The sequence below is a fragment of the Halichoeres trimaculatus genome, unplaced genomic scaffold, assembly GCF_033239565.1.
Source record: "Halichoeres trimaculatus isolate MK-OKI-2021-1 unplaced genomic scaffold, fHalTri1.1 fHalTri1_scaffold_14, whole genome shotgun sequence".
NCBI lineage: Eukaryota > Metazoa > Chordata > Actinopteri > Labriformes > Labridae > Halichoeres > Halichoeres trimaculatus.
The window spans coordinates 9630284-9644720 of NW_027437192.1; the positions used below are offsets into that span (position 1 = coordinate 9630284).

The 14437-nt window shown below is 39.6% G+C and overlaps 3 protein-coding genes across 4 annotated transcripts in view; 2 read left to right on the top strand and 1 right to left on the bottom strand.

Annotated features, from left to right (window-relative positions):
- ext1c (exostoses (multiple) 1c) overlaps positions 1-1561 on the bottom strand; it is a 127224-nt gene extending 125663 nt beyond the window's left edge. Inside the window, exon 1 of the mRNA XM_074686650.1 lies at positions 1482-1561. The gene's annotated coding sequence lies outside the window, so the exon portion shown is untranslated. The remainder of the gene's footprint in view (positions 1-1481) is intronic.
- Positions 757-8907, top strand: ppp1r36 (protein phosphatase 1 regulatory subunit 36). Of its 2 annotated transcripts, XM_074686653.1 has the most exons (11): positions 757-855; positions 1035-1099; positions 1200-1283; positions 1506-1642; positions 1761-1830; positions 1936-2034; positions 2130-2267; positions 2622-2664; positions 3835-4079; positions 7118-7318; positions 8391-8907. In XM_074686653.1, the coding sequence occupies exons 1-11, from the start codon at positions 826-828 to the stop codon at positions 8506-8508; spliced, it is 1230 nt and encodes a 409-aa protein (XP_074542754.1). In that variant the 5' UTR covers positions 757-825; the 3' UTR covers positions 8509-8907. The 2 variants fall into 2 exon arrangements, with proteins under 2 accessions (XP_074542754.1, XP_074542755.1); XM_074686654.1 differs by lacking the exon at positions 2622-2664 and having other exon boundaries at positions 3882-4079.
- A 2546-nt stretch (positions 8908-11453) lies between these two features.
- sdc2 (syndecan 2) overlaps positions 11454-14437 on the top strand; it is a 65773-nt gene continuing 62789 nt past the window's right edge. The window contains exon 1 of the mRNA XM_074687521.1: positions 11454-11885. Within this exon, the coding sequence (XP_074543622.1) occupies positions 11826-11885 (60 nt within the window). The 5' untranslated portion in view covers positions 11454-11825. The remainder of the gene's footprint in view (positions 11886-14437) is intronic.

The window sequence follows — 14437 nt, forward strand, 5'->3', positions numbered from 1 at the left end:
AAAATAGATGGAAGGAAAAGTGTTGTTAGGATGTCTGGAATTTTTGCACAGGCTTTTCTGGCCCTTCAATTTTAACTGAGTTTCAGGGTTCATCCAAGATACCCTACCAATCTGACTGAAAATACACAAATTTTACTTTGTTTTATGGTTCAAAAACAGGCCGGCTTCAATATTTCACATTCAAAGATAAAAAAAAATTCATGATGATTTACAAGTCTCTAAAATACTCCATACTGCAGAAATACACACCGGAAGCCCTTAAAAATCATGGTGAGATCCCATTTTCTTTGTTAATCGTTTTGGTTTACTTAAAATCTCGACTATATCGAGAGAAAGAAAATCAAATCTTCAGACAATTTCTAAAGAGAACAAGAAATTTGAGTTGGGATCTTGAGAAAATGACTGACACCTTGTAATCACTATAAAACAGAGAGACTACAATTTATAGACAATCATTTGCATGTACGTAAACAAAAAGTACTCGATAAGCCTGTAGCTTGAAACTAACTGCCATTTCGGATTTGGGAGGAAAACACCACTGAAGTCACTTCAACGGCGAGAGAGATTCATAAACCGTTTGGATTTCTGAAACATGACATTTACGTTGAGGAAAACGTTGCTATGTAACTCTCATTGTTAAAACGAGCCTATTCTTGTGCTCGAGCGGTTAGCACTGACCTGTCCTCAGACAGGTGCTGAAAAAGCCGTTAGTATTTGAAGGCGGCACGTGAAGATGTGCCATTGGCTGTTGCCTGGATACTGTCTAACATTGGCTGGGCTGAGTATTGAGCACACGCTTACGGTGTTTGCCTTAATTCCAAAGAAATGCGGAAATATAACGAAGAAAAAATAAACGTAAGTTGACACATTAAGGCAGACGAATTTAAAAAGATATGTTGTGTGACAATAAAATACTTCGACGCTACTTTTGTGTTTATGCGCAGTTTAAAACTTATTAACCGTCCAAAATACGAGCCATGGTAAACGACTTAAACATGTTAAACGCCATGTGACGTGAGTTGAATACCTTGCAGGTAAATGTGCCTCCTCCAGGTCGTTGGTTGTGGAATAATGAAGCTGAAACATTGGAGTTTGTCAGGTAAAGAGAGATGCGGGGCCTGTACTAGCATACCACATCTGCTGACAGCCCTTTGAAGCTGTTCATATTATATCTATTAATAATTTTACCTGTTTCCCAGTTCTAGCCCAGCAGAAAAAGGAGTTACAAGAGAAAGGAAGCAAAGAAATGATACTTTTAGAGAGCTTCGGGTGCGAGCAGAGTGGTAAGTAAAGCTATGAACCACAGCTGACCCCAGGCCAGAGTCAGTCTATATCCAGCTTGAAGAAGTCTTTATGTTTTATCCACCTACTTTTTTAATCTGTGTTTGTGTTTAATCGACTCAAATTTTGCTTTCATACCACCTAACTGTTTTGAAACTAAACTGCTTTTGAAAGTTTTGACACAAACATTTGAGACTCACCTGCACATGTTGCTGTTCCCACAGGTTGGCTGGCGTCTGTGCATTGAACCACAGAGGGCGCCAAAGTACCAGGAAGAGCCTGAGCCCTGCCCATCTGAGTGCTTACAGATCCTCAGTGATGAAGAGGGAAGGGACCCAAGTTACCCTTGATGATGTGAAACGCAAGTGTCAAGATATGGTTGAATTCATAAGACAATTATAGGATGTTTACTTCAGAGGTTGTATCCTAACAATATCGAAGGGTCTAACCACATTCTGACAAAGCTCTTTGTGTTACAGAAGTGGCCGTTCATTTGCTGCAAGAGAATTATTTGCTTCCGATTCCTTTCAGCTTCCTGGCTCTATTGAAGTAAGAGATAGAACGAAAAAACTCTTCACTACATGAATAGTGTAAATTCTTGTACACAGATAGTGTAAAATTCACACACTGATAACAATTGTTTGTTATTTCCAGGGGCAAAGAGCTCGATGGTGTCCTTACTTGCCTTCTCCTGTACCTGTCTTGTTTCTTTGATCAAAAATATCTAGAGAATAAATCCACATCTCAAATGCTGTAAGTGTGATAAGAATGAAAGAAAGTGGGTAGGATTGTTATTATCTATTTTTCAGCCCTCCTTCTCTTCACTCCTTTGCTCACAATCCTTCCAGTGACATCATCACAGAGCGCCAAATGATGGCTAAAGCTTTGGCCAAAAAAGAGATTTCTCAAAAGAAACTGGCTGTGAACTACTTCAGCCTTATCATGGACCTGGAAATAGAACAGCATCAACGCTCATCCTATTGCAAGTGAGTATATGTTCAGTTTTGAGCAGGTGGTAGACAGAAAAAAAATGTTCCTTGAATTTAAGATACCTCCTGGTAGCAGCAGCAGCAGCAGCATTTAATGTCTTCCCAAGGGACATAAAAACCATCAGCGACACTCAGCTGTCACGCCGACTCAGTGTAAAATCTGCATGGAAGCGTCTAATAGTCTCAGGTTTCTCCTGGAAAAAGCTTTGCTCCCAATAAAGGTACACTGCTGAAATATACAGGAGCTATTTGCTAGGAAACAGCTTCCTGATTCTGACCTAAAATGTGAGATCTAGTGATGAATTTATCATGTCAGCCTTGAATAAAAGTGAACCTGATGTGTTTTTCCAGGAGCCGGATGTCTTCAAACAGCACAGAGTGGCTTCTACATGCTGTAAGTGCATTTTGGATTAGGCATCACATTTGCACTTGCATTTGCTTAAAGTCTTGATCAATCAAAACAGACGATTTTACGCTACCTAGACTTTAAACTTAACTGAAATTACTCTCATAAAGAAATGGATGCTGAAAGTACATAATGATGGATGACATGCATCAATTTCTTGCTGTTATACAAAAGTGATGCCAAAATATGTCACAAGGCAGAAACTGCATTGTCAACAGAACTGAGAATACAGGTGTTATTCATATATTTTTTTTAATCAAATTTCTAATTAGAAGTAAATTCTACAAAAAAAATGAATGACATCAATTAGCATAAAAGCAAGTTTGCACAAAGTCAAAAACAAATTTCAGAGAAGAATGTTTGATGTGTATTTTGATTTTAAAGTTGGACCCATGTCCCATCTGTTTACATGGAAAGGAAAGAAAGGCTTTTTGATCCATGCTGCAGCCAGTTAGTAGAGGAGGAGCTTTTAATATTTTGGTTTCACTTTTGGGAAGATGACACATTGTCAATCGATGGTGTACAAGATCCATGGCAAAGTTTTAACCTAACTACCCAATCTAAATGTTATTATTTTTAATTGAAGGAGCTTCTTTATTATCCTTTTTTCTGCCATCATTTTTACCTCATCTCTTGATTAATTTGACTAGCTAATAACCCAAAATTTTGTATCCTTGCAAAACATTCAAGAATGTATTTCGTCATCTGCACAGAAAAAAGTTCTTCCTTCAGCTGGTCAAAGTCGAGGCCACTTCACCATCTGTGAACACAGACGGCAGTGAGCAGAACAGATCGACATTGAGTGCTGGTTCTGCCCGGTGGCCTCGCTGAATTAGTTATTGCTAGAAGATGTTGACTCAGTGCAGGTGCTTTGCTTTGACAGGCTCCTTACAGTATTTAGGCAGGTGGGTGAACATTGAGAGAAAAATTACTCTAACAGCATTTACTCTGGATGTGACCTTTATTTTGGACAGGAATAGCGGCTGTGACCTTTTAAAAGTACAGAAGATTAGTTTGCTTCCTGTGGTTTAAGTCCCAAGGAAAAAAGTTTGAATCGTTTAAGAATGCATCAACCAACAGAGATCAGTTTCATGAAATAACATAACATTACAGGTTTTGTTGAAAAATCCAAGGTGACTATCCCAACTCTGTTTCCAGTGCTTGTACAGCTTCTTCTGTTTTGTGGCCTGGGTGACATTTGGCAGAAAGGACATGAAGGACATTCAAGAAGAGGTGGGGCGTCTCTTCTACTCCGACACCTTTAACACAGCAGTGAGGAGCAGGGCAGATGGGGACCCAGAAACGACCTCTGCTGTTGGTGATGGTTCAGTGAAGACGGGAGAAACTGACCCCGAAGAGACAGGATCTAATTGCTCATTCCAGCAGCGGCAGGTTGAAAAGAGGTAAAGGGTTGGGTTGATGTGGCATGTGGTACCTTCACTTTCACTCATCTATTTTTCTCTTTAAGAAGATCCATAGTAGATCAATATGAGTATCTATCTTCTTTTTACAAAAAAAGGGGTCGTGAAATGGCTTACTTATTTATGTTAGGTGTTATTTGTTGTTCAGTGAGAGGCGCTTGTTTAAATGTGGATCGTTGTTTAAGTGTTTTTTTTATGTATTTATGCTATGATGATTTATATTATCATAACATGTCCTTACAAGTTCTGTTGTGCCTTATCTGATTATATCATATCATAGCATAGTGCACTTTTTTACTACATACTGTTTCAAGCACAACACATCACATTATATTGTATTAAAGCAAAGCATAGCGCAAAGTTTGCATCATATCCCATCCAATCATGTTGCACCTTACTGTACCGTGACGTGTCATGTCGTAAGACTTCTTTTCACATACTGCTTTGTTGTGTCATATCATTTTGTAAGGCCTGATATTTTTATATTTTTTTGTATCGTATTGTAGTGTAACTTTGCATAGTGTAGCATAGCACAGCCTAGCACAGGGTGCGTCTCAAAGCTCCAAAGTTCCATCTTTCCTTCCTCCACAGGCGTCGTTCACTTGCGTCTTAGTCCCTCCCACCAGAGTTGCATGGGAGAGACACGAGGAAATGAAGAGAGGAGAGAGGATGGAGGAGATTCCTTTTTAGAGTAATGGGACATCCTCTCCTTTGGAGCGTCACATGAAGCGACGTGTTTTATTGATGACGGCATCAGCTGATCACCTCTGGATCATCTGTCAGTCAGCTATAACAGCTGTTTGAGTGTCTGCACATGTGAGCTGTAATAACTCATAAAACATAAACAGTTACAGAGGTTTGTCTGTTCCTTTAACCTGTTAAACAAACACGTTACCATGAAGAAAACCTGCTCTCTGTTTGTTCTGTGTGCTGTTTAGAAGCTCGCGGATCACTTTACAGGTAAAATGCGTAATCTTTAGATTATTTGTGAATTATTCAGCCCTTTTCTAGAGCGCATCTGATCGTGAACTCTGAAACTTATTAACGCAACTTAGCTTATTTTGTTTCAGGAAGATATTAGTTATTAGGTTTCAGTATTAATCCTCCATTATATTGATTTGATGATGGTTGTGTTCAGTATTTTGTGCTTTAAACTCACAACAAACACTTTATTACCAGATTTATGATCAGTTTCTGAACGATCCTCAGTGCCTGGTTCCAGCTCGTCTTTTCTCTCAAACTCTGTTGTTTGTGAAGTTTCATGTAGAGAAGTCTGAGCCTCTGCACCATCCAATCAGAGAGTGATATTCCATATGGGGGTGTGTCTGACGGTGAAAAGACCTCAGCAAAGACAGCTCTTGTGTTTCCTCGATCATAGCTCCTCCAATCAGTCTCCTCCATCCTCTCTCCTCTCTCCTCCGAGCGCAATTATCGCTTTGGGACAGTCTTTAAAATGGTGACTGGGAAAGTACTTTCGGAGCCACGGAGGAGATAGTATGGAGGAGGCACGAAGTTAACGCATTGAGACGCACCCACAGTGTATTGCTTTGTGTTGCATTGAATTGTGCCAGTTGCAGCATAGCATTGTGTTCTTTAACATATGTATCAAATCATAAAGTATTGTCACGTACACCATATCGAATAGCACCACATTGTTTGTTTCTAGGGGTGGGTACCAAATTAGGTACTTTTATCGGTACCGACCAATTCCTTATGTAGTACTGGGTGCATCCGTACTGTGTTCAACTGAAAAACTATGAGATTTAATTATTGAATAAATTAATGTTTATTTCCACATAAAAACACAAAAAAGTACCAAAAATGATTTACTGATTACCAGGTACCAGGCATCAGTGAACACATCAGATGTGAAAGGTACACATCCCTAGTACCATCACATTGTATCATCGTAATGTAAAGTATTGTAATGTATTGGATTGTGTTCGTCGTATCACATTGCGTCATACTGTACAGTATGGTACTCGGGATCAGAATCTGTAGGTTTACTACTCCTAGTAGTGGTTCTGGTATAAAAACAGTGTGTGATCATATGTTTGTTTGTACATGAACTTCTCTAACCAGTAGAATATATTCTCATTCATGTGTTTAGCTACTCAAACTCAGATTTGGAATACTTGTCAGTAAACAGCTGAATACTTTCAGCAGTAAAGCTGTCAGTGCGTGATGGATATCATGTCAGACCTAAAACTGAAATATGATTGATGCAGACAGATTTGTAGCTCAATCCAGCAAGAGGGAGTGTCTGACAGCCTGTTTTCTGTTGCTCTGCTGTGTCTGACACCAGATTGGCAGGTGTGTAAGCTGTCAGAGGCCCGGCGCTCTTTCCTGCTGTCAGGTTTGAGACCAAACAATCCGGAGCTGGGCCTGAAGCTTTGCTCTGCTCCTGAGGGTGGATATACTTGACATGATTTGGATGAGCTTCAGGAACGCTTCCAGCTGCCTCACAGACATAGAAAAGATTGTGATTTTGAGACTACAATGTTTTTTGTATTAGTTCTGGATAGGAACCTGGATCTTGACAACTTGGCTACCATAGCTGTTTTCCTGATTAATTAGTTCTGGATATTTGTTTAAGTTTCCTCCATGAATACTATAGGTATGTATGACAAAATGGAACATGAGAGGAATGTCTGATGCTTATACAGCTGCTGTCTGGGGTGGAATAGACTGATGTAGAGTGGTTTGTTTAAATAAATGATGCAACAGATGTCCAGGGAAAGTGCAACAGCTATTGTGTTCATCTATTTGTCAAGCAAAAAAAAAAAAAAAAATTAAACACAGTTCTTTTCAACTGTAAAATTTCTAAATTCCATTACTTTTTGTGAGTATGTGATTAAAAAATTATCAGGCTCTTTGAATAAAACATTTTTCAAAAGGCTGTTATTATAATACTCATTTTGCTACTAGAATGAAGTGCACCACTACCACAGACTTTAAGTTAAGACTAAATAAGTTCCTGAATTTTTATTTTTCTGTTCACCATGTGTCTCTTTCCCCAGATCTTTCCAGAAGCTCCCATCCCTCAACTCTATTGCTAATCAGCGATCCCCACTCTTGGTGTCCCTGCTGCCCTCGCCCAAAGAACTTTCCCTCCATCTGTTCCACAGCAGACGAGCCAGGAGGCAGAGCCCACTGCCAGTCGAGCACTGTGACACCACGTCCCTGACAGAGGAGCTCGACCAGCAGCTGGCTGATGTCAGGTGAGGTAAAGGTTCACAAAAGATGTCACACATTAGGTTTTACATGCATTATTGTGTGTTGTATTTTTGTGTTTTATGTTCAGGGCTCTCAAAACCAAGCTCTAAGTGGTGTCCCTTGTTTTTATTTACTCTATGTTCTTGTGATAACAAGAAGTTGCCAGGTATTTTCTTGAAATTTCAGCTTTCTTCCTCGCAGTCGTTCAATACCAAACTTGTACCAGAGAGTACAATGGTTTCATTTTTATAATCATGGGGACAAAAAAGTTGGTACTGTATCTCCAAATTTGAAGTCCATTTTATGTAATAATAATAGGATTTTGAGAGTGCTATGATCGGACAGAAGACATGGCAAAAAAAATGTATAATTGTTTTTCAATACACTTAAAAACATATATATTTAAAGTGAAATTGTAATTAAGTTTAAAATCCATTTGTTCGAGTTTCATGTTGTTATAGCTTTTTATAATTACATTAAATTGAAAAAATATTTAATTTTCTTTTTTTCTTTAGTTAATAAAAACCACTTGGCAATTGGCCTTTACGAAATTTAATAAATTTCAAAGATATTTTTTAAAATGTATGTATTTTATTGCAATAATTGCTGCAGCAGATAATTTGAATTACTTTTTCAAATAATTCAAAATGTGTTTTTCATATTATACTAGTGAATTTGATTTATGAAATATAATTACAATTTTAGGATTTTAGGATTTTCAGTTCATTTGAAAAATACTTTTTTAAGTTTTTGAAAAGTATGGGAGCATGTCTTCTTGGGGCTTTGGCCATGAAACCTGTAGTTAAATTATTTTAATAGTGTGTTGTTTACGTAATTCCTACACTGAAATTATATTATTATAAATTATATTATTCCTATATCATTAAAATGGAAACTGCCGTATTAAGAGAGATTTGAAGCGCTGAAAGGGCAGAATGGATAAACCATTACTATTAAATTACTTTAAGACCCTGTGTACTTTTCATGTTCTTTGCTGCCAGTAGAACAGGTGACTCTTGCTCTTGAAAGATAACTAATCTTTCCCCATTTTTCTCTCTGGATTCATTTATCAACCAGCTTTGGGATTCTTGGGAAGCCTTTGAGTCACTTCAGCCGCAGCACCCTGATACCCCTTGGAGAACAGCAAAACGACAGTGATGAAGAAGAAGACCAAGAACTGAGGCGTGATTTTTAAAACAGTGAGGATCATCCTGCTTTTTGTTTTAGAGGGTAGCACGTGGCCCCAAATAAGACCCAAGTCAACCAACATTACCAGACACGGCTTCACCATCAATTTGAACACGTGAAACTCTGGTTCTCACACAGAGGCTGTGACCTCGGACACTGAATGACTTGCATCATGTGTTGTTTCATTTGCATACAGCAAACATTGTGTGTGCAAATGAATTCCCCAGCTCAACCAACCAACCAAGTCAGAAAGGCTCAGGTAGCACCTGATTTTTCATTCTGTGTTTCTTATTTCAAAAAAGCACCCTGACTTTCATCACACCATCAATGTTATTTTGAATTTTTAGCTGAATTTTAAATCAGTGTTGTATTATTTCCAGCTGGTGGTGCTGTTGAATAATAAAACCCATGACATTACTGCTCTGTCTGCACAGTCTATGCAATTCACATATCAAGGAAGTTCAGCATGTTTCATGCATTATTCAAATATGTGAAAACCTATTCATATGATCTTTGACCAGTTTTTCCACACCTGTCTTTTTTTTTCCATTCAGATTTTTGAAGGCTTCTACTTAGTCATTTTGTGTCCTTGTGTTACCTCATGACAGGCTTACAACAACTGGTGCCACATTCAAAACACTCACACACACACTCACAGCTTTCCATCCAGGCTCGGTGGCAGAAGGGACTTTGCCTTTGTCCTAATTGGCTGCGTAATCTGGGACACCGGGAGCAGGGTTAAGCTCTCCAGGGAGGCAGGGAAGGAGGAGGCAAAGGAAGCCTGTGCATTTGGAATGGGGATAGGGCGCACGGTGTTCTGAAAAATTTAGGGACAAAAACCAAAATGTAGTCACTTTAAATTAACAATGATCCAAATTATTTTTACTTTCACTTTAACATTCTGCCTCCTCCCCTCACTCCTCAGGTGCAGTTTGGTCAAGACAAAACAAACAGTCACATAATTGACAAACTTGGAGCTTATCGACTGACACATCCTTTTCCCTGGTCTGACTGAAAAGTCACCTGAAGAGCAGAGTGTACATCTACAATCAATACTGGATCTTACTCTCTCAAAGAAAAATACTGTAAACTTCTTTCTTTATTCCTGACAAGAACATTCAAAGTGTGGGCTTGGAATAAACAGCTAGCCTGAAACATTTGCAACTATGTCTCAAATTACAGGAAAAAAAACCTTGAATTTATATCTGATTAGCATAGCATAGCATTTAACCAGCTATCCAGAAACTTTTGTCACTTGGTTTCAAATAACAAAAAAAACTTGAGTTTATACCTGATGAGCTGTTACTGGGTATAAAATTACAACAGTAGCTTGGGCTAATACTGGTTAGCTTATCATAGAGTTCAACCAGCTAGCTTAACATTTTTGTCTCTTTCAAATAACAAGAGTAACTTGAGTTTATAGCTAGTTAGCCATCACTGGGTTTGCATTTTATTTATTTATTTTTTTTAAGGATTTTGCATTTGGAGAAAAGTAAAGCAATCCAAGTGATTGTGGGTTTTTTTTTCTCTCCATTGGCACTCTTTAAATAATAACTAAGAAAAAAAGAGTTGTGACTTCTTGGGGAATATCTGTTTTCTCATAGTCTGAAAGAAAAAGATTTCTTGCTTCCCTCCCTACCACAGTCTATATTACTCACCTCCTTCAGTTTTAAGCTTCTAATGGGAGTCCCCATCTAGCCACAGTGCAAACTAAATTCCAGAGGAATTTAGTTTGCAGTACTTGTGATCAGTGGAGTTGTAGGGTTTATGTGCACAAAGGGCAGCCTGTTATAGGATGGGATTAGGGGTTTTCAAAAGGTTTCTTGGGTAATGCTGTTTTCCATCGCCCTGAATGGATTCTAGTGTGCTGGAAACTTGACTGGGGTGGAGGAACATTGTGTTGGCAAACTTAGTGTACCATTATTAGCAGCTCTGGAAATATAACACCTTTTTAAATAAATTGGATAATTACAGAATTACCTTTCAAAACATTCATTAGCCACAAGTTATGGGGCCGAATGGTTTTCATGGAAAAAAAAATTCTTCACCATAATTTTTGAGCATTTTGTGAGGGCCTGGGGTTGTGGGATTCAAAGCAAATGCTGAATGGTAAAGTCTGCCACTGATAAGATAAGAAAAAACTTCTCAGAAGAGCTTGTAAACCAAGTATGTATGAACAAAATTCAATAAATCCTAAAATAATAATAATAATAATAATGATAATAATACAAACGGTGCCGAGACATACATTTTTTTTGCCCTCAAAACAACACAACAACAAAACAAAACAAAACCGTTTTTAACTCTAATTGGGTGATTTCTCTTGTAAATTGCCGTTGTAGTTCCACCTTTCCACAACTAGGGGGAGACTTTGCCCATAAAAGTCAGAACTCAATGATACCCAAAGCTTCCGAGTCATAAAGCCAATGTCTCACCTTTTAAGGTTTTATGCCACCACGCACGTGAGATGTAGTTTTAACAGTAGCCTTCTGGTCAGATGTAAAGATGGAGCTTTGATTTTTATGAGAAGCTTAAATGCAGTAGGAACAAACAGCTAATCTTCAGTCGTGTTCATTATACTGGTGCATAGTAAACACAAGACTTGATTGTAATTTAGTGCAGTGATTGAATTAAACAGCGGAATCCTCATTAGGGCGCAATTAATGATCATTATCTAGACATGGAGATAAATGGCTCAATTAGTTGTGAGGCTTTTCGTCGTACAGCTTGTTATACTGTCTCCCCAGCGGAAAATACAATAATCAATAGTAATTCTTATAATGGGCATTGTGCGTCAATAAACAGTGGAGTGGGTTTGTTTTGATTGCGACGTCGTAATTAGAGTCTTTTTTGATACTTTGTTGCAAGTTCCCCCAGCGTCTCGCGGTGACATGGCCGAAGAGAAGCGCACGCTCTCAGCAGAGCGTGCGTCGTGCTCGTGCCTCTCTCTCCCCCTGTCTCTACTTTGTCCTCGTTATTTGAAGTGAACGCTGAGGGAGAGAGGAGAGGAGAGCGAGCGAGGTGTCTCGTGCGGATTTCGGTCACACCAGGCGCGAGGACATTGCAGTTAAACCGCGCTCATTTGTATATAGTTTGACCGATTTTATCAGAGTGCAGAAAACAAAGTGCCTGGAGTGAGAGAAGAAGGGGGGAGGAATTACCAAAAACGCAACACGTATCCGGTGGGATCCCACTCCTGAGAGAGAGAAGCGGCAGGAGTTTGTGAGCGAAGGGTGCAAGGAGAGGAGACCGACGAAGAAGAAGAGGGGGGAAGATTTGATATTTCACTCGTAACAACGCGTTTTTGGTTGACAAAGAGGAATAATGAGGAACGTTTGGATAATTTTGACCCTCGCGCTGACCGTCTTCCTCTCCGGGGAAAGGGTAAGTTTTGAGGAAAGGAAAACTTAAAAAGGGGTGAGCTGTGGGGGGAGAACTTAAAGTCCACGTATGGTCCACTCGGTGCTTATTTTCCAGTTTAATTTTGGAAAAACAGTCGAGAACATTCTACCTTTCTAATATTTTCTAACAAACGCCCCTGTCATTTGACGGAACATGCGTTCAAAACCGTTTAATGTGCAGTTTACGGACAGTTTGTCCGCTGAAGCCCCTGAATCTGTCAGGCCTTTCTGCCACTTTGCACGAGTCTCAGCCTATAGCTGTAATGTTTATTCTATGAAAACAATAACCAAGAAGTGCTTTCAAGTACTGTTTGAACTTTTTATTACGTGTATGTTGTGAATATCCCATTTTAGTTGAGCAACACTTTAAAGCAACCCATTTCTGTATTTGTTGCTTTAAGCTGCAAAGTAAACCCAGAAATAACACTACCTGAGAGAATATCTTTAGAAAAATCACTTTCAATGCGAGCTTTATAAATTTAATGACTCCTCAAATAGATGATACATTCAAGACAGCTGACACAAGTACACAACTATGCCTCAAAAACATTATTGAATCTGTGTTACAGTGATTGGTCGCCCTTTGTTGATCTTATGACAGGTCGACACTCGCTGGAGAGATGCAGTATTGAGTAAATGTCATCCTTATTGGAGTCATGCAGCTCAGCAGACAGATAAATCTTTGTTTTCTTTTTCCTGTTGATGACATTTCGACACGAAAGCCTTCAACTTTCTTTCTTTAAACTCATCTGTCTCATTTTAATGCATCCTAATCCTTGTTTTCTTTTGTCCACTTTCTGTGTCAAGGCTTCTCGCTGAGTGTGCATCGCCTCACAAATTGGCCGGGTTGTGGGAATGACAGATTTTGGCACTTTCATGTCCCTGCCCCTGTCATTATTGTCCCCTCCTGTTGTTTCTCTGTGGGTTGTGACTCGGCGCTTGGCGCTCTGCCTCCTCCACTGTTGGAACCGCTTGTCCAATTAGCTGATTCAGACACTGTTGTTTTAATGACTCATTGTTTTGCATGAGGTCAGCCTTCGGAGTACAGTTTTCACATGTTTTCTGTTTGCGTTTCACGGCTGTGAACCTACACCCAGAAAGATGCCAAGGTACCATGAAAGTACCATGAGAGTTAAAGAACTTTTTTGGCATTAAATCAATTTGTGCATCCTTTTTACTCTTCTCCCCTGAAGGCATCCCTGAAAGCTGGCACGTGACATTGATTCCCAATATTGGCACTGGTGTTTACAAGTAGTTGTGAACCTGCTGCAGGCACATCTGTCTGAGTTTGAATCACCCATCACATTGCAGAGGGACAGTTTAACTCTGGCAGCTTTTGAATAAAGCTTGGAATGAGGCACACAGCTCCTGGCTCTTATAAATAAGGATTTCATCACTAATTTTCTTCACTTTAGGGTGACTCAGGGCCTTGTTCGTCATTTTTGAACGCTGTTTTTTCTGCTCTCCATCTCACTCGGCTTATTCTGTGACAGATATGCAACATGTGAGGTCTGTGCACATGTTAAAGCCTCCAGGGAAACACACACCACGCCATTGTGTGTGTGTGTGCATGTTTATCATATCAATCATTCGCTGAGATCAACATGTGGACATAGGACTCTTTTGTCGCCGCTCTTGCTTCCAGGAACTTTTTGTGGACACGCAGTGAAGGAGGGGGTTTGTATATTCTCATCCCACCCTGCCGTGTTTTCAGTGCAGGCCACTCACCAGATGTTGTGGTCTGTAATTTGTGTCATGTTTTGGTGGGTGGGAAGAGTGGGTGTTGTTCACCTCCCTGTACGTCTGTGATTTACACAGGGGCTTCTGAGTGCTGGGATGCTCGACCTTCAGGGAAGATGGAGGAAAAGTGGAGTGTGGCAGAAGGGAGAGAGACTTCAAATTACACAGTGTCTCTTTTTTTGAAGCTAAAGGGAAATGCTCTGACCCTGTAGAGTCGACAGATCAAACCATCAGTTCGTTGACTCGCATTCTGTGCTGGAACGTACTCAAGACATGAAGGTGCAACATTTTGGCTGTCTGGTTATTTCTGCAGGGGGCAAACTATCGTCAACAACAAATCAAACATGACATGTAAACAAGAAAAATGAAGCAGTTTCAAGTTGAGAAGCCGTGTATCTGTGATTTTATGGAAGGGAACTCTAAAAGTGGTGGCAAGTTGAGCTTCATAGTCAAAATAAGTTGACCTCTGGCCTCGACTGTTGCAAGCTTAAGCTCCAGACCTTTATGTATCCTTCAAACTGTGTCGGAAACTTCTCTTAAAGTCTACAGTAAAGCACAACAAACCATCCAAGTGTGAGGGCTTTGCAATAGGGAGCAAGTGAAACAGAGTGCTAGACGGTCTGCAACTCTCAGATCAACAGAAAAAGCAAGTTTCACAAGTATAAGTCTCATCTTTATGCTAAGTGTGGTCGAGCACATCAGTCAGATGCCAGCAGATGTCTAAGAGCCACTTCCTTTTGAGATGCAAGCTATAAATATGAAGAATTAATCAAATTTGATAGTGTCAAATCGATG

Bases quoted from the DNA above. Each gene is read 5' to 3' on its own strand.
- ppp1r36 (XM_074686653.1), top strand. From the start codon at position 826: ATGCGGAAATATAACGAAGAAAAAATAAAC. The intron at 1,284-1,505 runs GTAAGTAAAGCT...CTGTTCCCACAG, and splicing joins CTTCGGGTGCGAGCAGAGTG to GTTGGCTGGCGTCTGTGCAT. The intron at 2,035-2,129 runs GTAAGTGTGATA...CAATCCTTCCAG, and splicing joins AAATCCACATCTCAAATGCT to TGACATCATCACAGAGCGCC.